A 26,691-nucleotide genomic window follows, 5' to 3' on the forward strand; every position below is an offset into this window, starting at 1 on the left:
ACGTGCAGTAAAAAACAACTGACAATGACAGACGGTCATTCAGGTTTACTGTACCAGTCTAATCCAAAGCCAAAAATTTTACAAAAACCTTTGCGAAAAATCAGAATGAATCTTCCTCCGGAAGTTGTCCCCTCATTTTTCCTAACAAAAAAGCATTTCCCTCTCAAAAGTCCAGTGCTCCACTTACTTGCATAAGTACAACACTAGACTGGGGGACTTTGTAACACTCTAATTAAAATGCCCAATATTTAAACCAACTAGATAAGAAAGATCATAGTCATTTAAAACATTTAGTACATAAGTGTTTGAAAACTACCACTAAACTTAAAGGACACATAGGTAATTCTTTCATTACAAAATTATCACAAATGAACTTCTAAGACAAAAGTGAAGATCATCATCTTGAGTATGTTCGGTTCATAAGTCTTGTGTTGATCACCATTCGCTTGATTGACTTACTTGAAAGCTGGAAATTTAACAAAACAATAATGTTAGGATCCTTCAAATTTCACATAAATAAGTGTGTGCTTAAAACGAATTCGATATACACAGTTTTGCAAAACCAGACGATTTTGGCAGGGCTCCACCGTAAATTACGGTGGTCACCGTAATTTACGGTGGGCGCTGGGCGTTTATGGTTTCACCGTAAGTCAGTAGAGAATTGCCGTAATGACTTACCCTCCACCGTAAATTACGGTGGTACCGTAATTTACGGTGGCTTCTGCATATTCTTCCTGTTTGCTGTTTTGACCCGTTTATACCAATTCCTGCACTTTTCGGCCATCAAAGCGCAGCACGGGGTATTCCTTTGCAACAAGCATGACCCGTTTTGGATCCCTTGTTTCAACACACACGCTCCCATTACCGGTTTGCGTGATACTAATATTCTTCCCATTACCTGACACACGGGTTTATGGTCTACGGATGAGGTACTTCCGTTACCCGGTTTGTACCCATCATTTTTAACTCGTTTGGGGTTGCCATTATGAAGTCCCTCATTTTAGACAACCAAACCAACACGATTCTAATTTGTTCAAACTAGCAACCCATTAATATGAAAACTAAATTATCAATATTATAGTAGCGTTAACTACGTACCTTAGAGCTTTCCCTTTTGGCGAGCGTCCGCACCGGCTTGACTTCCCGACGCCTCACTCGTGTTGCCTAAAACATACAAGCCAATTATCATTAGAACCATTCGGCTCATGATTAAGCTTGTTACTTTACCAACACCACATTTGTGTCGATCAATGTCTTTTAGGCATTTTATCAAGCATCTTGTGTGCATAATTTCTTACAATTTGTAACTAAGTTTAACATTCATGATTTAGCCATGGCAAACATCAATTTAAGCAATTTCGCTAAATTTTTACATCAATAATTTCTGAATCTTGTTCATAAAGCTTGAATTACTCTAGGACACATCAAAATCCTAATGTCTCATACTTTTCTACAAAAACCCACATATCACCTCTAATGGTGATCATGAACTTTACAAGAATTAAACCAAATTTCAACAAGAAATCTACTAGGGTTCATCCTTATACACTATTTCAATTAAAACAAACATCATGCATGCTCAGATTTGAACCTCATGATTTTATCTAAAATCTAAGGTAGAACCAAATCATGAAATTTTGCATACCTTACGATCCCTTAGTCAAGGTGATCACAAATCTATATTCAGATTTCAATTCGGACTCGATTTGAACCTTCAATTGATGGATTTTGTGAACATTAGGGTTTGAGGGGAAATCCCCTCTGTTGCCTGCGTTCTGATCGATCAAACACACACTTAGGTGTGTGTTTGGTGTGTTATTTTTACTAATAATAGATTAAGTTCCAGAATTGGCAAGTTTGGTCCCTCAATTATACATGGGTTATAGAACAAGGGTTTTTAATTATACTTTGTCATATTATGTTAAGATTTCTACTAACTAGGTTATCTTTCCTAGTCTTTTATCTTAACTTACTACTAGTATTTAGTTTAAAATGTAACATTAATATTTTCGGGGTGTTACAAGTCCACCCCCTTAAAGAGGGTTTCGTCCCCGAAACCTGTTTATGTATATGACAGAAGTTTCTTATACGTACCGAAAAGTGTAGGGTATAGTCGTTTCATTTCCTCTTCAGACTCCCAAGTGGTGTCTGATCCTTTTCGGTGTTCCCATTTGACCTTTACTTGATAGACCATCTTGTTCCTTAAGCTTTTCACCTTACGGTCTAGAATAGCAATTGGTCTCACCGCGTAGTTGAGATTATTATCTACCTCGATGTCGTCATAGTGAATATACGCGGTTTCGTCAGCTAGACATTTCCGGAGATGTAATACATGGAACGTGCTATGTATCCCACTCAACTCTGGGGGCAATTCGAGACGGTAAGCCACCCTACCGACTCGCTCGATGATTCTGAAGGGCCCGATAAACCTTGGGCTTAACTTTCCCCTTTTTCTAAACCGGATTATTCCTTTCCACGGTGATACCTTCAACATAACCTTATCACCAACTTGGAACTCAATCGGTTTTCTCCGTTTGTCCGCATACGCCTTCTGTCGATTTTGAGCCGCCCTTAGGTGAGCTCGGACTATGTCGATCTTTTGATTCGTGAGTCCGATTATATCTTTATGTTCAAGTTCACGCGGGCCAACCTCACCCCAACATACCGGAGTTCCACAATTCCTTCCGTATAGCATTTCATACGGAGCCATACCGATGCTTGCGTGGTAACTGTTATTATATGAGAATTCAACCAACGGTAGGTGAATATCCCAACTACCCCCGAAGTCAATTATGCACGCCCGTAACATATCCCCCAATGTTTGTATTGTTCTTTCACTTTGACCATCCGTTTGAGGATGGTACGCGGTGCTAATAAACAATTTAGTTCCCATTTGTTTTTGGAAATCGCACCAAAAATTTGAAGTGAACCGGGTATCCCTATCGGACACGATGGATACCGGCACTCCGTGGCGTGCTATTATCTCATTAGTGTACACTTCTGACATCTTCTCTGACGTATAAGTTTCTCGGATAGGGATGAAATGGGCACTTTTGGTTAGTCTATCCACAACTACCCAAATGGCATCGAAACCACGGCTAGTTCTGGGCAGCTTGGTTAGCAGGTCCATTGTAATTTGTTCCCACTTCCAAACCGGAATATCTAATGGTTGCAACTTGCCATAGGGTTTTTGATGCTCCGCTTTGACTTGTAAACAAGTCAAACACTTCTCCACGTATTTAGCCACATCCCTTTTCATCCCCGGCCACCAATAGTTTTGCTTCAAGTCCCTATACATCTTAGTTGCCCCGGGATGGATCGAATAGCGAGACTTATGAGCCTCGTCAAGCAGAAGACTCTTAACACCACATGTGTTTGGGACCCAAATCCGATCATTCCGGCATTTCATCCCATTACTTCCTTCCGTAAGGTCTTTTACCATCCCTTTTATACGTTCTTTCTTCCAATTTTCTTTCTTTAACGCTTCGGTTTGGGCTTCTCGGATACGCTCGAGCAAACCTGAAGTTACTACCAACTGCATAGATCGTACTCGTATTGGAGCGCATTCGTCCTTTCGGCTAAGGGCATCCGCCACCACATTAGCCTTTCCGGGATGGTAATGGATCTCGCAGTCGTAGTCTTTCACCACTTCTAACCAGCGTCTCTGCCTCATGTTTAGCCCCTTTTGATCGAAAAAGTACTTCAAACTCTTATGGTCAGTGAAAATAGTACTTTTCACACCATACAAGTAATGCCTCCAGATTTTCAAGGCAAAGACCACGGCTGCCAACTCAAGATCATGAGTTGGGTACTTTGTTTCATGCGGCTTAAGTTGCCTAGAGGCATAGGCGATCACCCTTCCCCTTTGCATTAGTACGCACCGAAGGCCTAGGTGCGATGCATCCGAGTACACTACCATATCCTCCGTACCATCCGGTAAAGTCAACACCGGTGCACAGGTTAATTTTTCCTTTAATGTCTGAAATGCCTTTTCTTGATCGCTTCCCCAGACGAACTTCTCATTCTTGCGGGTCAATTTGGTCAATGGCATTGCGATTTTGGAGAAATCCTGAATGAATCTCCGATAGTAACCTGCCAACCCCAAGAAACTTCTAATTTCGGATGGATTCTTTGGAGGGCTCCATTTTGACACCGCTTCCACCTTCGACGGATCCACCAATATTCCCTCGGCACTTATGACGTGCCCTAGGAATTGCACCTCTCGTAACCAGAAGGCGCATTTTGAGAATTTAGCATATAATCTTTCCCGCCTTAATACCTCCAATACTTCCCGTAAATGGTTAGCGTGCTCCGCCTCGTTTCTTGAATAAACGAGGATGTCGTCTATAAAAACAATCACCGATCTATCGAGCATCGGTTTGCAAACCCGGTTCATGAGATCCATGAAGGCCGCGGGCGCATTCGTTAATCCGAAAGACATTACGAGAAACTCGAAATGTCCATATCGTGTTCGGAATGCCGTTTTTGGTACATCGCTATCCTTTACCCTTAGTTGGTGGTAACCCGATCTCAAATCGATTTTTGGAAACCAGCTAGCGCCTTGTAATTGATCGAATAAGTCGTCGATTCTCGGAAGTGGGTATCGATTCTTTACCGTGAGTTTGTTTAACTCCCGGTAATCAATACACATCCGCATGCTCCCGTCCTTCTTCTTTACAAATAGCACGGGAGCTCCCCAAGGAGACACGCTAGGCCGGATGAATCCCTTCTCAAGTAAATCTTGCAACTGAGACATTAACTCTTGCAGTTCCGAAGGTGCCAATCTATACGGTGCCTTAGCAACCGGTTTAGCACCCGGGGTCAGTTCAATCCCGAACTCTATTTCACGCTCTGGTGGCATTCCCGGAAGATCTTCGGGAAAGACATCTTTAAATTCACGCACCACAGGTACGTCTTCGATTCTTGGCGTTTCTTTTTCGACGTCACGTATATAAGTTAAATATGCCTTACACCCGTGTAGTATAAACTTGCGGGCTTCTATCATCGAGCATATCATAGGATTATAAGCCTTCTCCCCATAGATGATGACACGCCTTCCGCTCGGAGACGTTAGGTGTATCTCCTTACGTAAGCATATCACCTTAGCATGGTAGCGGGATAGCCAATCCATTCCGACGACCACTTGAAATTCACCCATGGACATGGGTATTAAATCAATGGAGTATTCCTCGCCATTGATATTCAATTTGCATTCCCGACATACATCACAAACAAGAAAACTTTTGTTATTACCTACTTCTACTTCCATTGGCATAGGTAATTTCGTTAATGTAAACATGGGGTTTTGAATAAATCTATGTGAAACAAAAGACTTATTCGCACCTGTATCAAATAAAACACGTGCAAGCATCGAATTTATAGTAAATATACCTGTAACCACGTCAGGTTCCATTTTTGCTTCAGCAGCAGTGATTTGGAACGACCTTGCCTTAGCTTTTGGGGTCTCATCCCTAGAGTCGACACTCTCTTTCTTCCCCCCAATTCCGGACATTCTGACTTTTTATGACCCGGTTGGTAACATTTATAGCACACCGTTACTTTGTCTGGGCAATTTGCAACCCCATGCCCTATCTTGCCACATGCCACGCAAGGTTTGTTCTTGAAGTAGCATTCACCTTTATGAGTGCGTCCACATGTTTTGCAACTCGGAGATCCTCCTTTTGCACTCCCTTTCTTCGAAGATTCAGCTACCTTTGGCTTCTTTGTGGGACTCGGGTTTTCATCCAAGGCCCTCCTCTCACCTCTTTCAACTTGCCTTTTTAGTTCAATCTCGCGTTCCCGCGCCGCATTGATTATATCGGTGAGGCTTTCATAATGTGAGGGAGTCATGAACTCCCTATATTCAGCCCTAAGCATGGTGTGATAATAATAAATTTTCTGTCCTTCAGTTTTGACCAAGTCATCACAAAACTTGAGTTTATCCATGAACATCCCCGTAATTTTATCAACGGTTTCACCCTTTTGCCTCAATTGCATAAATTCCTCCTTTATCTTATTTATCACTGCCTTGGGGCTATGATGTTTGAGGAATGGTACTTTGAAATCTTCCCAAGCCATTGCCCTTATTGTTTCAACACCCCTTTCGTTTCTGAGGTTGTCCCACCAATCCTTGGCTTGGCCTCTAAGTTGGCCAGTTCCATACGCCACGAAGTCACTTTCATTACAATGCGTGCGTTCGAAAACACCTTCAATATCGCTTATCCACCTTTGACAAGCAATTGGATCTACCTCTCCATTGAAAATCGGGGGCTTGCACGCCATAAACTTGTTGTAAGAACTACCTTTCTTTTCCTTAGCCTTGCCTCTATCACTGGTAAGGTCTTCTCTTAATTCACCAATTCTTTCCTCCATAGTCGAAAGTAAGGTGTTTTGCATTCTTTCCACAAATCTTGGTAGGCTAACTTCGATGGCCCTTCCAACTTCCTCGGCAATCTTCTCTTTCAACTCGTCGGTAGTGAGGGATAGAACATTGTCACTAGCACCTCCCGACATCTTCTTACTGAAATGTTAAAATGATTCAATAAATAATCTTGTTCAATCGCTCTCATGCCTTTACATGAGTCTTCGTACTCATTATTCGGCCAAGTATGTAACTTTGCCTTATCATTTATACTAAGTGTACTTCCCGGGTTCGAGTATATCACTATACTCCTCCCATACACAATAAATCATTACCCTTTTTAATCTTTTTAAATTTAATTTGCTTTAAATAAATTCTTACCGGATGTTGATCCAGCCTTGAACCGAACACAATACTCTTTAACCTTAGCTCTGAATACCAACTTGTAACACTCTAATTAAAATGCCCAATATTTAAACCGACTAGATAAGAAAGATCATAGTCATTTAAAACATTTAGTACATAAGTGTTTGAAAACTACCACTAAACTTAAAGGACACATAGGTAATTCTTTCATTACAAAATTATCACAAATGAACTTCTAAGACAAAAGTGAAGATCATCATCTTGAGTGTGTTCGGTTCATAAGTCTTGTGTTGATCACCATCCGCTTGATTGACTTACTTGAAAGCTGGAAATTTAACAAAACAATAATGTTAGGATCCTTCAAATTTCACATAAATAAGTGTGTGCTTAAAACGAATTCGATATACATAGTTTTGCAAAACCAGACGATTTTGGCAGGGCTCCACCGTAAATTACGGTGGTCACCGTAATTTACGGTGGGCGCTGGGCGTTTATGGTTTCACCGTAAGTCAGTAGAGAATTGCCGTAATGACTTACCCTCCACCGTAAATTACGGTGGTACCGTAATTTACGGTGGCTTCTGCATATTCTTCCTGTTTGCTGTTTTGACCCGTTTATACCAATTCCTGCACTTTTCGGCCATCAAAGCGCAGCACGAGGTATTCCTTTGCAACAAGCACGACCCGTTTTGGATCCCTTGTTTCAACACACACGCTCCCATTACCGGTTTGCGTGATACTAATATTCTTCCCATTACCCGACACACGGGTTTATGGTCTATGGATGAGGTACTTCCGTTACCCGGTTTGTACCCATCATTTTTAACTCGTTTGGGGTTGCCATTATGAAGTCCCTCATTTTAGACAACCAAACCAACACGATTCTAATTTGTTCAAACTAGCAACCCATTAATATGAAAACTAAATTATCAATATTATAGTAGCTTTAACTACGTACCTTAGAGCTTTCCCTTTTGGCGAGCGTCCGCACCGGCTTGACTTCCCGACGCCTCACTCGTGTTGCCAAAACATACAAGCCAATTATCATTAGAACCATTCGGCTCATGATTAAGCTTGTTACTTTACCAACACCACATTTGTGTCGATCAATGTCTTTTAGGCATTTTATCAAGCATCTTGTGTGCATAATTTCTTACAATTTGTAACTAAGTTTAACATTCATGATTTAGCCATGGCAAACATCAATTTAAGCAATTTCGCTAAATTTTTACATCAATAATTTCTGAATCTTGTTCATAAAGCTTGAATTACTCTAGGACACATCAAAATCCTAATGTCTCATACTTTTCTACAAAAACCCACATATCACCTCTAATGGTGATCATGAACTTTACAAGAATTAAACCAAATTTCAACAAGAAATCTACTAGGGTTCATCCTTATACACTATTTCAATTAAAACAAACATCATGCATGCTCAGATTTGAACCTCATGATTTTATCTAAAATCTAAGGTAGAACCAAATCATGAAATTTTGCATACCTTACGATCCCTTAGTCAAGGTGATCACAAATCTATATTCAGATTTCAATTCGGACTCGATTTGAACCTTCAATTGATGGATTTTGTGAACATTAGGGTTTGAGGGGAAATCCCCTTTGTTGCCTGCGTTCTGATCGATCAAACACACACTTAGGTGTGTGTTTGGTGTGTTATTTTTACTAATAATAGATTAAGTTCCAGAATTGGCAAGTTTGGTCCCTCAATTATACATGGGTTATAGAACAAGGGTTTTTAATTATACTTTGTCATATTATGTTAAGATTTCTACTAACTAGGTTATCTTTCCTAGTCTTTTATCTTAACTTACTACTAGTATTTAGTTTAAAATGTAACATTAATATTTTCGGGGTGTTACAGACTTGAAGGGGTAAGGTCCCAAAAACCCCATAAAAAGCGCTGAGTACCATACCAAAACCTTACTGATCAACCTTATACCTTGCGCGGCCGTGCACTGGTCTCACAAACAGAGATTTAAAGAACAGTCAAACTGTCAACACTTGCGCGCCCAAAGGAAATCATAAACCTTTGCACTTTCTCCCATAAACAAAGGTTGAAAATCCTGAGATAAATACTCCCGCCTTTATAACCAGACTTGGATATTATTTACCCAGACTTGGGATTTATTTATTCACCTGTCTCCACACGATAAGGTGCCACACCAGATTACAACAGTAATCTTCTAGAAGAAATACAATCGTGCACCACCAAGACGGTTACAACCGTCTGGACACGTGTCACCATCTCATGCATCCCTGAATTCACAACGGAAGCATGCGATTGGAGAGTAATCTCCACTTGATCACTTTACACGTGGCAAATTCCCAGCCTTCGATCTAAGTCACAATCCGTGTGCTCTCACATCGGATCGAGAAGCTTAACGGAAGGGGATGTAACCGCTTACGGGGTTAGCATCTTCCGTCAACTTTTCACTAACGGGTTTTCCCGCTTAAAATGACTCCCGGCTATAAATATGAGATGGAACCCAAGTATGAAGGCAAGTTACACACACTTACAAAATACATCTTCTTCTTCATTACCAATACTTATTCTCACACCGGAGTCGGGTCAAGGAGAGAACCCCCTTTCTCCCCTGGCGAGGCTAACGGTGCTCTTTTTTGCAAAGTTATTGGAGAAGAAGATCAATCCGATCTGAATCAATCGAGTGGAAACCAACCTTTTATGCGGATTCAAACCCCCTAGATATCTCGGTTCCGACCATTTATCTAGTGTTTCTTCATTGGCGCCCACCGTTTCCTCTATTTTTTCAGTTTTCATCTCGTTCCGATTCAGTTCTTTTCATCCTCTATTATGGCAGCAAATTCATCATCTCATCGACAAACCGGTCTTCGACCGAACGTCGAGAACAATGTTCAAATAGAAGGAATTCCAGAGGATGCCTCGGATGACAACCGTTACGACAGCCGTTACGGAACCCTAGATCGATCGGGCAGAGTATCTAATACGTATCCAGGGGTTATAATACTTACAACGGAGCAGAACCTCGTTATTTAGGGGGGTATAATACCCGTGTATAAAGCCTACTATTCAGAAATTGAGATTGAGAAAGAAACTTTGAACGAATTCGAATGAAATCCGATGGCCTGCTTATATAGTTGCTGAGTCTGGTCCTCTCGCGGCCCGCGTAACACAAGCACAGGGCCTACGCGGCCCGCGTTGACCCCAGGTCAAAGCGTAGCTGGGCTGGGTCAGCTTATAGACTTGCCGGGTGTTGGGCCACATGGCCGCACCTGGCTTTGCCACCTTTTGAGACTCTCGCGGCCCGCGTTAACTAACAGGGATCTTACGCGGCCCGCCTAAACTTAAAAATTAACGAAATCAGGTTTTAACCTTTATACCGCCCGCGTAAAGGTTGGGGTGGGTTCTACGCGGCCCGCCTCAACTTAAATTTTCTTGTTTTTAATTTATTTTTAATGCTATATTGTATTTCGGGCTCGTTTTTCACATACGGGTATTTTTAGGGACATATTGGGATAATTTAAAATATATTAAGGTGTCGGAAAAATTACGAGGGTGTCGGTTTTGGGTTGTTATATCCTCCCCACCTTATTTTAGAGCTCGTCCTTGAGATCTACTGAAACAAGTGTGGATATTTCCTTTGCATTTCTGATTCAAGTTCCCATGTATACTCAGGTCCTCTTTTGGAGTCCCATTTCACTTTGACCAGAACTAATCTCTTATGCTTAAGATTCTTAACCTTCCTGTCTTCAATCTGTAGAGGCCTTTCTACAAATTTGAGTCGTTCATTTACCTCTATGTCCTTAAGAGGTATTACGAGTGATTCATCAGCTAAACATTTCTTGAGATTAGATACATGAAATATATCATGTATTCCTGCCATTTCCTCTGGCAGTTGTAGCTGATAAGCTACAGATCCTACTCTTCTAATAATCTCAAAAGGTCCAACATACCTGGGACTTAACTTTCCTCGTTTGATGAATCTTACTACTCCTTTCCAAGGAGAGACTTTCAACAATACCTTATCTCCTACTTGAAATTCCAATGGCTTACGTCTGTTATCAGCATAGCTCTTCTGTCGATCACGTGCTGTGTCACACCCCTATTTTCCACGTGTCACCGGTGGGCCCGGTGGGATTATCGTGACGTAGTTGATATCATCATAGTCAAACAACACAAACTTAAAATGCACAGCGGAAGCAAAAAGATAGATTTATTTCAACCAAATAAAATTGTAATATTTAAGTATCACAATGTAGTTGAAACAGATCCACATGCGGATCAAATAAAGAGGAAATATTGTTCAACATATTTTGACATCTAAGCTTGCGAGACTTCTAGTTTATGCTAGGAGAGGCCAGCCTATTACGCGTAGTACCTGCACTTAATCTTTTTGGGAAAATACGTCAATTTGCACTGGTAAATACAATTTAACTGACTCATTTTGAAAAGGTTTAAAAATTGATTTGAATGCACATGGCACAAAAGGTTTTTATAACTTGGGATAATTGTCACGACCCCCAACCCACCCTGGACGGAATCGGGAGCCGCGAGCAGTCCAGTGGTACCGGTGATTATTTTTGAAAAACATTGCAGCGGAAATTTCATCAGGACCGTGAGTTAGGAAAATTATCAGAGTTTAAAAACACCGGATTTTATTTATAAAATAGATGGGATAAAACCCATGTTTTATAATGGTAGCTTTAATATAGATAAATTTGATTATATAAAACAATATTTCTTAATTTGATTTAATTAATAAAATAAGCCACTTCTTGAAGTCCTTCAGTGTCGGATCCAATTCTGACTCCAATCTATTGCAATTACCTGAAACGCGTTTTAAAAAGGTTTTGTCAGCGGGAAATACTGAGTGAGTTCATTCAGGTTTTATACAAAACAGATTTGTTATAATTTACAGTATTAAGAGAGATTACAATGTTTCTGATATCAAACCAACTACCCACAGTATTTGTCACTCGACTCGTTTCGGTGACTGTGGTCATATCCCCCATTGGCTGCCCCAATGGTGACGAATATCACTAATTAGGTTCGCCCACCTAAAGTGATAAAAACAGTAGTAATGTGCACAATACCCCACATACCGGCTGTAATTTGGTGATTACCTAAACTTAATCACTGTAATTATAACTTTGAAAATAATTTGGAGTATTGTAAAACAGTAAAAAAAAAAAGAATGACTCACATTATAAGCATGCAGATTCATACAGGAAAAGTTTAGCCTATTGATTAGCCTTGATATTGTAGATTTATATAGGCAGAGCTTAGCCTATTAATTATTCTTGTAACCTAGTGCACACGAACTAGGTAGGTAACTTAATACAGCAATTACGATAACTCACGAGATTAAAACCCTCACAATGAATGACAAAGTGCAATCACTTAAACATCCATCGGATTCACAACGAATGACAAAGTACAATCACTTAAACATCCATCGGATTCACAACGAATGACAGAGTATTCCCCTGAGTTTGGGCGGTACTCAAACATCCTGTTGGAATCACGACTAATGACAAAGGATAACACTTAAACATCCTGTTGGATAGTTTCAGTCGATCGGATATTGAATCGTAGCAGTGATCGAGTTAATACCCGGTATCGTAGCAGTACCCTGATATCTTAAATTTGAATTTTGAGTGGTGAGAATTCACTTTTGTGAATTGATTTTGACACAGACGAACAGCTTGTGAACCAAGCTATTTATAGCTGAAAATTGACCCTCTCGCGTGACGCGAGGGGTCCCATAGGGGCGTCGCGTGACGTGGCGGCCTACGTTCCGTCATAGGCTTGCTACGTGCATTGATAGGTTAGCTGATTCGATGAAATGATAATTTCAAATTTTGACAGCAAATTATTATGGATAATCGACGAGTAGGGAATACCCCCCTGAGTTTTAGGGGCACTGATCCTGATTCTGATTGTTATGAAAATTTTAGGAGTTGTGCAGAATTACTTGGGTGTCTCAACTAGGGTTTCTTTTTAGAAAAAAATATAAATAATAATACTAATAATAAAAATATAATAGTTTTGGTGAGAGTTGTTATGGTTTGGGACAAAAAGGGAATAAAACAGTGATAAAAGAGAATGGACCCACTTTGTAATTTTAGGATTCAACTAGAAAGACTCCTGGTATAAATTTTGGGTATAACTTCTGAGCTATTAAAAATATATAATGCACTCGTGTTAAGTATAATACCCCTAATTCAACCTTGTCCCGATGTCCCGAGACCGAATCCCAACAACTTAGTCGGGCAGAGCCCTGACATATGTTATGAGGCTCAGATCAATCGGAAAGGGTAGCGGTGATCGGAAGTTACAATACTTAAAACAGAGAATGACATTATTATTATTATTATTATGGTAAAAATAAAAATAGTGATGGAAAGTTTGGTGATATAAGAGATGGGAACAATTGAAAGAATTTAAGCAATGGTGGTCTATAGAAGGCGAACCTATTTATAGGAACTCCAAAGTTTTCGGAGCTTTACACGTAGCCCACATTTATTTATGTAGCTCAAACTTCATGACACGTATACTAAAATAACAAACACGTAAATCTTTTAATTATTTGTTTGATTTCCTTTATATGTAGACACGTTTACATACATAATTTCAATTTGAAATTGAATTGTGATTTAACTATATTATTATTTCTTTGTATATTTATAATTAATTTAACTGCTTCACTTATTTGGCGTTTATAACTTCTAAAATATAGCGTTTTATAAAATAATAAATATGTTAATAGATCGAGAAGATTTTTGTCTAATTTTGGGTCTAAGTTTCATTTAAAATAGAGTAGGTTTATAATTTATGTATTTATACGGTTCCTAGGCCCGTCTAGGTACTTCATATTTCTAATAGTCGACTTACCCGTAATATATCTGTCTAATAATCTAAGTTTTTATATACTTTTATTTTTATTAGACAGTTCACCCTTACATAGGCCAATTAATTGGTATAATATTTCAACCAACTATATAAAATAGTGTTTAAAATTATTTGGGTTGAATATTTATATTAAAAATAAACTAGTTACTAGTTACTAGTGGTTAAACCTATAATTCTTATATGATGAAAATAGGAATGTTACATCCTCCCCACCTTGTTTTAAATCTCGTCCTCGAGATTTGGATTACGATATTTCTTTTAAACTTATGTCATATTTTTAGTCAATAAAAACAATATAAAGGTAGATGACACAGAATTTAAAGTATCAAATTTTGTGAATACGAGTTGTACTATAAGTAGGATTCAGTTGTTCAACTGATTTAGTTCAAGAAATTGATGACAAACCAATGAGATGAAATGATATAATTTCCAAAGTGACTAGGTGCAAGCCAAAAGATATATGATCAATAGATATTTAAAATGAATGTGAAAGACTTTTAGAATTAATAAAATTCTTTGTCAAAAGAGAGCTTATTTTGATTGACAACTGAGGAAGACTTAGAATTGACGGGTTCCAAACGAAATAAAAGCATGAAAATGATTTGTCAAATATTGAATTATGATATGAGAAAATCAATGTACTGAGATGAGTGAATTTACAAAGATACACCAGAAGACGATAGGGTTAGTGTATTATTGTTTAGAGTTCCAAGTTGTTTTAATTTATGAAACACTGTGATAGTATATTATTAGTGATCATATTATGTCCTAGAGATCGAAATATAATAAGAACAAGTTGTTTTGGCATGACCAACCATTATATTTGTAAAGCAAATGTAATACATATTATTTGTTACGCATTTTTACTATATGTAAATGGTCACCACTTTGAAATAAATATTATTTTAGTATTTTACTATACTATGTAAAATAACTTATATTTATTATGTAATATAGATTACAAAATACCACAATGAAGTTATTACATTTACAAAATATTTTAATATTATGATTTTGTAAAGAATCACTATTATTTATGACGTTAAATGAAAGTTGTAAATAAAGGTGTAAAAATATTTATTGTACAAAAGTATTTGTAAAATATTTTGTAAATATATAACACTTAATGGGTCGATTCTATGTGATTACTTATTTTTTTTTGTTTTGAAACCATATAACTTTGTGAATGTATTTACAAATGTTGTAAATAAGTAAAAACAGGGACTATTCTTTTATATATTACAATGTTGTCCTAACGTAGTTGATGACTACTATATTATTCTTATATGGTTATTTTCTTGCTAGAATTATGGTACATAGTTAGCACAAAACATGTGATACACAATTTTATATAATTTTATTCGTCCCTCTAATTTTTGTATTGTTTTATGAAAATATGTTTTCTCCTTGTAGTACAAAGTAAAATATTTTTATATATAATTAAAATTTATTAAATAAGTATGATGACTTAATTTATATACATTAACTAGTTATTATCATGGTTAGATATTGGTTAGTGCTGCCTTGTTTAAGCATAGGTGGCCAGTCCATGCCTAACTAAGGCTAGGCTATTCAATACATGCCCCTGATAATAACTCTAGTATCTAAAAATAATACTAGCACTTCTGTTATTTATTACTAATAAAAATAAATAACTTAAATATAAACTTAAATGAGAGTATACCTCAAATATAATTTTATACGTAAAAATATAAATTCTTTACCTTAATGGTTTAACAAGAATTTTTTTTAAGTATAGGAATACTATATTGTAAATGAGGTAATTACTTGTATAAGTTTCCATATATAATAAAATTTATATTTATAATGTTTTATCGATTAATGATAAAGCAATAAATATCATGAAAGGCTCGATTGATGTTGTAAGAACTATTAAGAGATATACTGAATATAAAATAAATTTGTGTATCATTATCTTAGCACACGATTGTGTTAAAATTGCTTTTATAGAATAAATCCTAGCGGATTCCATATAAATAAATAAATCCAAAATTAACGCAAGTTTCAGATTTTGTGAAAACGTCACCACAAGGTGATCGTGATCAAAGAAATATTTTAGTGAAGTCGAAGGCCAAACAAGCATGTTATGGTTCAAGAGAATTGGAGTGCTTGTTGGGTTTTTTTTTTTAAATATGATAGCTGCAATCCATCATGTGGGACCTTGAATTGAATATGTATTGCGAGCAAGTTAACTGGGTTTGGAATAAAACGAGTTTTAATAAGGAAGTTCGGACATGATCACAACAAAATCCATGTATACCTTTCAAAAGAAAATCGAGTTTTTTTTTTCAAGAAATTTATTGATTCGATATTAAAGAGTCATCGCTTTGTAAAAACATGGTTTACAATGCAAAGATCAACTATAGCGAAACAAGATTTGAACTTTTGATAAAACAACAAATTGGAATGATGTCTTCCTATGGTCTTCATAACTCAAATGAACCACATGCGCAACAAATAGTGCATGTGTGGATTTATTAAGAAATGAAATGGATCAATATTTGTTACTATGAAAGAATTCTCATGGTATGATGACCATTAGGGAAAGTAGAAACACGAAGGTCAACTCATTATAGGCAGAAGTCAGAATTGCAATGAAAGGAATATAAGAACTTTATCTGGAATTTCATGTGATAACCGGTGTTAAGTGACATTACCAAGGAATGTCGAATAAAATGAAATAGGGAATTTGCAAAGGTATGTGATTCCTTTTGCAGTGTTAATAATTATGACTTTGATTAAACTATGTACCGATTGTTGTGAACTCTTGTTTTAACGTAACTCAGCAAGATTTGTGTCGTTTGTAAGATCGCGTGGCAAAGTGCTTCTTTTTGATTAGTAATTCGTCTACTGACGGAATTAGTATTGGTGTTATCGTGCCCAATTTATATTTTCCAAAGGTCTTGCCTTGGAAGTCATGTGCGCTGTACTTCGATGTCTGTAGTCGTATAATTTAAGTTTCTTGTGTATTAGCACAACTTTACATGCTTCTTACTTGCGTTAATAGTTTATGTTAACGCATTGGTAATTCTTATATTTTTGAATGGTGTTTCAACTTAAAGGGTTTCCATTGTTTATTTTGTCCTACGAGCTACGAGACAAATGATCAAACGAAATAATGTTTGATATCAGAAAAGAGATTCCTGATAAAGAAATCTAGACACATATGCTTGTGCTTTATTCCTATTTGGCTTTTGGAATTCCTTATAGATATACATATCTATATAATCATATATTTCACATGCTGTAATATACATATCCTCTATAAGGTCAATGTATTTAACAGATTCATATTTCCAAAAAAAGTCAGATATCAGGTCATGATATTATTTAGGGAAATCTTGTCACTGGTTTGACATATTATTTACCTCGTCTTATCTGGTTCGCGCCGGAGAGGTAATCTCAGTATATCCGGACAAGCTGGAGAGTCTGCTACTCTATACCCAGTTTTGCCGGAGAAAATTTTCTATTTCCTATAAATAGTTTCTTTTCAAAATTTTTAAAAGTGCCTCTTTTATTAGGGCTTTTATCCAGAATCAAGGAAATTTGTATTCCCATAACATATCTTATTCTAGACCAAATAATATCAATAAACAAAAATAAATAGCAATTAAGTGCTATTGCCTGCAAATCGTCATTCTTATGGTATACCAATATTTATCACATTATACTTATATAAGTAATTTATCTTGAAGCTTATATTAAGGCAAAATTCTTAAGTTCAAGTCTAAATATTATGCTGAGTGTTACCAGAAAATATTAAGTTCCTAACTCTCCGTTTAAACTTAGGTATTATTACAACACCTAATTGCTTAAACAAGTGGCTTAGCTTATACTAAGGCATCTTTTCTTATGTTCAAGTCTAAATGCTATCAGATGTGCTACCAGTTAATAGTAATCTCCTAACTCTTTTATTTAAGCTTAAGTATTATTATCACAACACTTATAGGCTTAAAGCAGTGGCTCTGATACCACCTTTACTGTCACGACCCCCAACCCACCCTGGACGGAATCGGGAGCCGCGAGCAGTCCAGTGGTACCGGTGATTATTTTTGAAAAACATTGCAGCGGAAATTTCATCAGGACCGTGAGTTAGGAAAATTATCAGAGTTTAAAAACACCGGATTTTATTTATAAAATAGATGGGATAAAACCCATGTTTTATAATGGTAGCTTTAATATAGATAAATTTGATTATATAAAACAATATTTCTTAATTTGATTTAATTAATAAAATAAGCCACTTCTTGAAGTCCTTCAGTGCCGGATCCAATTCTGACTCCAATCTATTGTAATTACCTGAAACGCGTTTTAAAAAGGTTTTGTCAGCGGGAAATACTGAGTGAGTTCATTTAGGTTTTATACAAAACAGATTTGTTATAATTTACAGTATTAAGAGAAATTACAATGTTTCTGATATCAAACCAACTACCCACAGTATTTGTCACTCGACTCGTTTCCGTAACTGTGGTCATATCCCCCATTGGCTGCCCCAATGGTGACAAATATCACTAATTAGGATCGCCCACCTAAAGTGATAAAAACAGTAGTAATGTGCACAATACCCCACATACCGGCTGTAATTTGGTGATTACATAAACTTAATCACTGTAATTATAACTTTGAAAATAATTTGGAGTATTGTAAAACAGTAAAAAAAAAAGAATGACTCACATTATAAGCATGCAGATTCATACAGGAAAAGTTTAGCCTATTGATTAGCCTTGATATTGCAGATTTATATAGGCAGAGCTTAGCCTATTAATTATTCTTGTAACCTAGTGCACACGAACTAGGTAGGTAACTTAATACAGCAATTACGATAACTCACGAGATTAAAACCCTCACAACGAATGACAAAGTGCAATCACTTAAATATCCATCGGATTCACAACGAATGACAAAGTGCAATCACTTAAACATCCATCGGATTCACAACGAATGACAGAGTATTCCCCTGAGTTTGGGCGGTACTCAAACATCCTGTTGGAATCACGACTAATGACAAAGGATAACACTGAAACATCCTGTTGGATAGTTTCAGTCGATCGGATATTGAATCGTAGCAGTGATCGAGTTAATACCCGGTATCGTAGCAGTACCCTGATATCTTAAATTTGAATTTTGAGTGGTGAGAATTCACTTTTGTGAATTGATTTTGACACAGACGAACAGCTTGTGAACCAAGCTATTTATAGCTGAAAATTGACCCCCTCGCGTGACGCGAGGGGTCCCATAGGGGAGTCGCGTGACGTGGCGGCCTACGTTCCGTCATAGGCTTGCTACGTGCATTGATAGGTTAGCTGATTCGATGAAATGATAATTTCAAATTTTGATAGCAAATTATTATGGATAATCGACGAGTAGGGAATACCCCCCCCTGAGTTTTAGGGGCCCTGATCCTGATTCTGATTGTTATGAAAATTTTAGGAGTTGTGCAGGATTACTTGAGTGTCTCAACTAGGGTTTCTTTTTAGACAAAAATATAAATAATAATACTAATAATAAAAATATAATAGTTTTGGTGAGAGTTGTTATGGTTTGGGACAAAAAGGGAATAAAACAGTGATAAAAGAGAATGGACCCACTTTGTAATTTTAGGGTTCAACTAGAAAGACTCCTGGTAAAAATTTTGGGTATAAATTCTGAGCTATTAAAAATATATAATGCACTCGTGTTAAGTATAATACCCCTAATTCAACCTTGTCCCGATGTCCCGAGACCGAATCCCAACAACTTAGTCGGGCAGAGCCCTGACACATGTTATGAGGCTCATATCAATCGGAAAGGGTAGCGGTGATCGGAAGTTACAATACTTAAAACAGAGCATGACATTATTATTATTATTATGGTAAAAATAAAAATAGTGATGGAAAGCTTGGTGATATAAGAGATGGGAACAATTGAAAGAATTTAAGCAATGGTGGTCTACAGAAGGCGAACCTATTTATAGGAACTCCAAAGTTTTCGGAGATTTACACGTAGCCCACATTTATTTATGTAGCTCAAACTTCATGACACGTATACTAAAATAACATAAACGTAAATCTTTTAGTTATTTGTTTGATTTCCTTTATATGTAGACACGTTTACATACATAATTTCAATTTGAAATTGAATTGTGATTTAACTATATTATTATTTTTTTATATATTTATAATTAATTTAACTGCTTCACTTATTTGGCGTTTATAACTTCTAAAATATAGCGTTTTATAAAATAATAAATATGTTAATAGAACGAGAATATTTTTGTCTACTATTGGGTCTAAGTTTCATTTAAAATAGAGTAGGTTTATAATTTAAGTATTTATACGGTTCTTAGGCCCGTCTAGGTACTTCATATTTCTAATAGTCGACTCGTATTGGGCGAACCTTGCCTGATAGCTGTCAGGACCACGGTAAGGTGATCCATGAAAAGATGACCAATCGGAGATTTCGATGGGGTGGTTCGGGGTCCCGGTTGCAGGCTCCATGGGATCCGTATCTTCATCCATGTCGTTATCACCAGAAAAGTGATCTTCTGGTCCAAGTGGGTTAAAACCCACGGGTTCTTGGATGAAATTAGCCGGGTTGAACCGGCTTTGGAAAGCAGGGGTAGGGTCACCAAAAGAATGGTGCGAGTTTGACCGTTGCAATGGTATGAAAGAAGGCAGAGGGTTGTCGGGCTCGTTTTCGGATTGTGGCCCGAAAGAATGCAAATAGGACGGTGAGGAACTTAAGGAGACTGATCGCCTCCCGGGTTCAACGTAAACCCTCCACGGCTCCTGAGGGCTAGTGCTCATTGTGATAGATGGTGTACGCCGGTGAGACGGCCCGGCTTCATGGTCATGGCCCGTAACTGGGCCCTTGCCTCTTCCTCTCAAAAACCTTGGCGGCATTCTTGACCTGCAAACATGATTAAGACAACAGCCAAAATATATAAAATAAAAGACAAAATAAAACAAAAACAGAATTTGTCCTATGTTCTTTGTCTAGACTCGGAACTCGAGGAATGTGCAATTTATGCACTGAGATTAAACACAAAAAAGGCTAGTGTTTAATTCACTCAGTGTTGGCTCTGATACCAACCTGTCACACCCCTATTTTCCACGTGTCACTGGTGGGTCCGGTGGGGATTATCGTGACGTAGTTGATATCGTCATAGTCAAACAACACAAACTTAAAATGCACAGCGGAAGCAAAAAGATAGATTTATTTCAACCAAATAAAATTGTAATATTTAAGTACCACAATGTAGTTGAAACAGATCCACAGGCGGATCAAATAAAGAGGAAATATTGTTCAACAGATTTTGACATCTAAGCTTGCGAGACTTCTAGTTTATGCTAGGAGAGGCCAACCTATTACGCGTAGTACATGCACTTAATCTTTTTGGGAAAATACGTCAGTTTGCACTGGTAAATACAATTTAACTGACTAATTTTGAAAAGGTTTAAAAATTGATTTGAATGCACATGGCACAAAAGGTTTTTATAACTTGGGATAATTATTGGAATATAAACTTGTAAAAGATTTACATGTTTCTTATGCGTCCAGTAGCCCGGGTCTACACCGGGTTAAGGATCAATAGACACGCCACTTAATATAATCCCGCAATGGTTCAACCCCAAACCGGCGGTTATACCTTAATATTTAATTATGCACAACAGGTGTACGCCTACACCCGTATGCTTAGGTCGTGGCCATTTCGTAAAATGATGCCAAGGATATCCGGGACATGGTCATTAACCCCCCAAAGGCTTTAAGCAACAAAACAATTTAAACATGACATATCAATGATTTAACCTCTATTGGATCAAAGATTCAATGCCCGACCAAGCGGTATTTTATATACCGTACCCCAAGCCCGTATAGGGAAAATAAGTTAAAAGTATTTGCCTGAGCAAGTAAAATCATAGAAGCAAGTGCAAATATCTTTTACTGGATCTCCTACTCTGGAACGAAGGTTTATAATAACCTATTAGAATCCTAATGGGTCTTTAATTTAGCCTAAGCTTAGACCGGTTAGTTTAAAGAAAGAATACGGTTCAATCGCATGGAACGCGAAGACCAGTTTTGAATGTGGTTTTGACCCGACAAGCTTGCATGCTTGTTTAATATGGGTAACATAATCACATTCTGGATTTTGAGACAATAATGATATGGTTTGACCCGTTTCGGCTAAAATGTGTAAACTAGTTACATAAGCCGATCCGAACGCGGAGAGTGCGTAACGAGTAACCATATGAATCATATACAAGTTTCCTGAGTTAATATGCACTAAATATGTTGTGATATCAGTAAGATATCTCCTATTATGCCCAAAATGATTTTAAACACAGATTATGCCTCATGAGGGCATTTTGGTCATTTTAAAGGGTATAAAAGAGTTTAATTTGTACTCTGAGTTACAGGTCTGTTTCATTTAGTAAATATACTTAATTTAATAAGTTACAACAGTAAGGTATCATACATATGTGAAATTTATTAATTATAACCATATTATGCACCGTAGGGGCATTTTGGTAATTTCACATAAGCCTAAAAGGTCAAAACTGAAAACCTGAGTTTAAAACTTTTGTTTACTGTTATAATATAAAAATTTACTGAATTTATCAGTAGGTATCAACCCTTATATACATAAACTAGTTTTGATACATACTATGTCGTAAAAATGCCTAAAAAGGCGATTTGGAGCCATTTCCGGGTTTTGTATAGAAAGCTGATATTTTTAATATTCCAGAAGGCTCAAAATAATTTATTTAACATAATAAATCAGTAGAAAAAGGTTTGGGGTCAAAAGGATTTATAAAACTCATTTTATAGCCCAAAAGGGCAAAACCCGCAATAACCGAAATAAGCCTACAACTCTAAGTTATGCTCAGCCTAAAAATAAATAAAAATCTTCAAAAATCCCAAAATATTGTTTTATATCAGTAGGTAATAAGTTTTGTATAAAAATTTGGGTTTAGATAGGCTATATGCTAATTACGTCAATTAATTACTAAGATTGCTTCTAATTACGCTAATGAGCATAACTCTTAATCTGGACCTCAAACTGATGTCAAATTTTAGGTACAAGTTTATAAATCAGTAACTAAGGTGCCTACTCTTTTATATTTTCTAAAATTATATTTTAAGGTGAAGAGGGCATAATAGTCAACATTTAAGCAATTAACGGAAACATGCATATGAATTAGATGTCTAATGAAGCAAGTTGTATAATCACAGAGGGTTATACTAACATGAAAATAGGTCCAAAAGAAACTCTAAGGAAATCCTAAACTTGGCTTAAACGGGTCAGGACTGAAAGTCAAAGCATAAGTCAAACTATGCGACTTTTGGTTCCAAACAGAGCCTAAACTGAAAATTGTCGAGTTGAACATGTTTAGACATGTTCTTACATTAATTACCAAGTTATTTTAATGATCAAACAGGTTGCATGTATCCTACATTGCTAATTATGCATTAATTTGAAAATAAGCATTCTGTTGACTTTTTAAAGTAAGCTTTGACTCGACAATTAACATAGTTAGAGTGGGAATCTGAAAATACCCTTTTAAGGGTTTGTTACCCACATAATTACCTACTTATAGGTATTTTTAATTCGAGATTTTACTGGATAATTATTGACTAATCTCGAAGTCAAACCTTAATTACGATGGTTTTACTTATAGCTAATTAACTAAGCTAAACTGAATTAGGAAGGGTTAAGGACACTTACAAGAGTCCTAATTATGATTAGAGATCACTAGGAAGCTTGCTTGATGATCAGAGAGCTCCAGGAAAGAAGTTGTGAATGTGTCAAGTGCAAATGAAATGAGCAAGGATCATAGTTGCAACAATGTGCTCTTTTATAGGAATCAAAATGCAACAAGATTGTTACACACAAGTCTACAGGTGTTCCTTGATCAGTTCTTGGTGTCCCTATACCTTAAAAACCACTGGAGAAGCCCCTGGAATCGAGAAACTAGGCAACTAAGGCGGTGCAACCTGATAACAGACATCTGGCAGTTCTGCTGAAAAACCTTCCCCGTCGCGCCACGCGAGGGGACCGGTTTTAAAGTTTGTTGTTTTGTTGCATGATCAGTCCCTGCACTCTTGATATTCGTGATTCCGACATTTTCAGCATGCAAAGTCAGTGAAAACAGGTCTGGGGTGTCCTAGGGAGTGTGTCCATGCATTGAAAAGTTTTGAACACTTGAGAAAGGCTTCCGAATCCCAGAATTATGATATTTACACTTTTAACCCCTCGTATACGAATTTCATCATAACTTTCTCATATGATAACGAAACTTTATGAAATTTTTATCACACAATCTAGTGAGCATAATTTATTGTTACAAAGCTTTGGGTTTGCTAAAAGGTCACTCAGAGGTATACTTTAAACATGTTGACACATTTAACCCCTGTAGTTTGTAATCTCTCACTTTCTTTCATTTTTAGCTTCGTATGATCCATGATTTATTCGTTTGAAGGTATAAATATCTTGTAGGTCTATTTTAAAATATATTTATCCATTGTTGACACTTTGGACCCTTATATTCACATAGTTTCCTTGATTGTCAACTTTAGCCCCTCTTAAGTATTCTTTCACATGTTCAGAGCTTACGACACGTGTCAATACATTACTGGACATGAATTTTCGAGGTGTTACATGTAACGCCCTGCGTTTTCAAACATCCTACATTTAGAAACCTTACGTGAAATTATATCTTTGGAAATCTTGTGTTCTTATAACCATTCTTTCATCGTAATCGTTGTAAAATACGGAACTTGCTTCGTAAATAAAACTTGTACATTACACTTTTTACCTAGTTAAATCATGTTTTATTTCATATTTCACCTTGTTACAAGTTAGGGGAAACATTGTTGCATATTATTACACAACTTAATTAACAAAATTACTCATTATAATGTTTTAAAAAAAATAAAAAAAAATAAAGAAATATGGCAGCCCAATTCAGCAAAATTCAGCCCCATATAGTTGGGTTTTGTGGGCTAGTTTCAAGGTGTAACCCCTTCTAAACACTTCCAAAGCCCAACCCATTGAAACCCTAATCCTTCCCCCTATAAATACCACTTATAACCAGCCTCCCTACCACTTTTGCAACCCTAAAAACTCACAAAACATCCACCAAACCGTAGCTGAAAACAAGGGTTCGAGTAGATTGACACCCCTTCACGAAAATGAGCATAACTCACTCAATTCTTATCCGATTCACTCGATTCTTTTTCCTACTTGCTTGTATAATCATGGGGTTCGATTCCTAGACTTCTCCTTGGAGAAATCAGACCTGGAAATGCCCCGAAATAGTCCATAAACTTTCTGTTTGTTTTTATGTTCATCAAAAACTTGTTTAAACCTATGCAATTTGTGTCTAACACATCTCATACCTATGTCCTAATGCTTACAACTTATCCCATGGTTGGTTAAGCTTAAAAACAAGGTTGAGACATTTAAAATCAGAGGATTAAACCTCATAAACTTGGTGTTTTGTTTAGGGTTTTTAACCCACAAGTCATGTCAAACTTTGTCTTTGATACATGAGTGATTATGGAACAACTTGGGTTGTCCAAACATACAATCCTCACATGATTTGATGATTTCTCTTAGTTAGTGTGTATATTTCTTATTCTTTATTGTATGTTCATGACCCTCCTTGGTTGTTTTTTTTACATCAAGTGTAGTGGTGAACACATAGAGGTGCCTAAATGGAAGACTTGATCTTCCTACCTCCTACATGACTTCTATGACATTTAGAGGTACCAAAATGAAGATTTTAATCTTCTACCTCATGCTTGAACTATTGGACATATATTATATAACCTAAATATATTATTCGAATAATCGAATCTTTGATGATGAACTAGTGTTCATATGTCGGGGTACTAGATTACATCATCCTAGACTATGATAACTTGTCACGATTCTAATGGAACCTTGTTCCATGAAAACATCTAAACTCCTTCGAGTTTCCTAGTGTCAAGAACAAGCATCATATGTATTAAATGATTATTTTCCATGTTATTCTCATATCTTATTTTTATGTTGTTTTAAACACCGAATCTCGACTCTAAACATACTTGAACCTTAACCCTTATACATTCGGACTCTAAATCTCTACTCGTCAACAATTGGATAATCGGAAAACATATGCAAACTTTGTGAGTATACTCGTACTTTTCCCCTTTTTACTTTTACCACTTTTGGGGTGTAACATGTTTACCTATTGAAACTTACACATGAACTTTTGTCTAAACACATGAACATTCCTATAACATGCTTGTATATGTGATGACTTGATACTTTAAATTTGGGTGATTCTTATGTGTTGAACTTATCATTAACTTCGTACGAGCCAAACCTTGACATATGTAGCGCTATAGGATTAACGACCCGCCTCTACTGAAACTTTGGTTATGTCATGAGCAAGTTGCGTTTTCTTGGTTTGATATGTTAGACACATGCCATGTTTAAATGTTTATCTTGAATCACATGCTTGCTATGAGGAATTGTTCAAACTTATCTTTTGCTATGTACGTATCAAACTTGTACACTCGCCTTTGCTTTTGCATTGAACTTTATTTTAAACATGTTACAGGTTGAGGACGATGATGCTATGAAATGAAGTAGCGTTGATGCCTAGATACACATATAGACGTTAGGGTTTAAAATGTTGTATCAAAATTTTGTTATGTTATCATGTTGTTTTGTTAAACTTGTCGTATTTGAATATCTTGTAATGTTGACTATTTGAAGTTATGAAATGAAATGAAATTTGGATTTTCTAAATATTGTCAAAAATAGCGTTATGATGTCTCTAGCAATCTTCACACTTCGTCTCATCCCGATGTTTCCGCCATTGGTTGGGGTGTGACAGATTGGTATCAGAGCCATAACTATAGGGAATTAGGAAAAGTAGGAATGCTTTAGCCTAGTCTATAGTTTTAGAACCTTATTCGTATGCTTTGCTTGGACTACTACATGATACTTTATTTGTTACTTATTTATGCTCTTTTAAACATGTATGTTACTCATGTGTAAT

General features: G+C 36.8%; 1 protein-coding gene across 1 annotated transcript; it reads right to left on the reverse strand.

The window, feature by feature from the left end:
- Nucleotides 1–5,333: 5,333 nt before the first annotated feature.
- On the reverse strand, nt 5,334–6,513 carry LOC118492151. Its single transcript, XM_035989956.1, has 2 exons — nt 5,450–6,513; nt 5,334–5,343 (listed from the first exon to the last, which is right to left on the reverse strand). The coding sequence occupies exons 1-2, from the start codon at nt 6,511–6,513 to the stop codon at nt 5,334–5,336; spliced, it is 1,074 nt and encodes a 357-aa protein (XP_035845849.1).
- Nucleotides 6,514–26,691: the final 20,178 nt, after the last annotated feature.

The sequence above is a fragment of the Helianthus annuus genome, chromosome 5, assembly GCF_002127325.2.
Source record: "Helianthus annuus cultivar XRQ/B chromosome 5, HanXRQr2.0-SUNRISE, whole genome shotgun sequence".
In the NCBI taxonomy this organism is placed as follows: Eukaryota; Viridiplantae; Streptophyta; class Magnoliopsida; order Asterales; family Asteraceae; genus Helianthus; species Helianthus annuus.

What these genes read in the sequence shown, in the direction of transcription:
- LOC118492151 (XM_035989956.1), bottom strand. Translation starts at nt 6,513, where the DNA reads ATGTCGGGAGGTGCTAGTGACAATGTTCTATCCCTCACTACCGACGAG.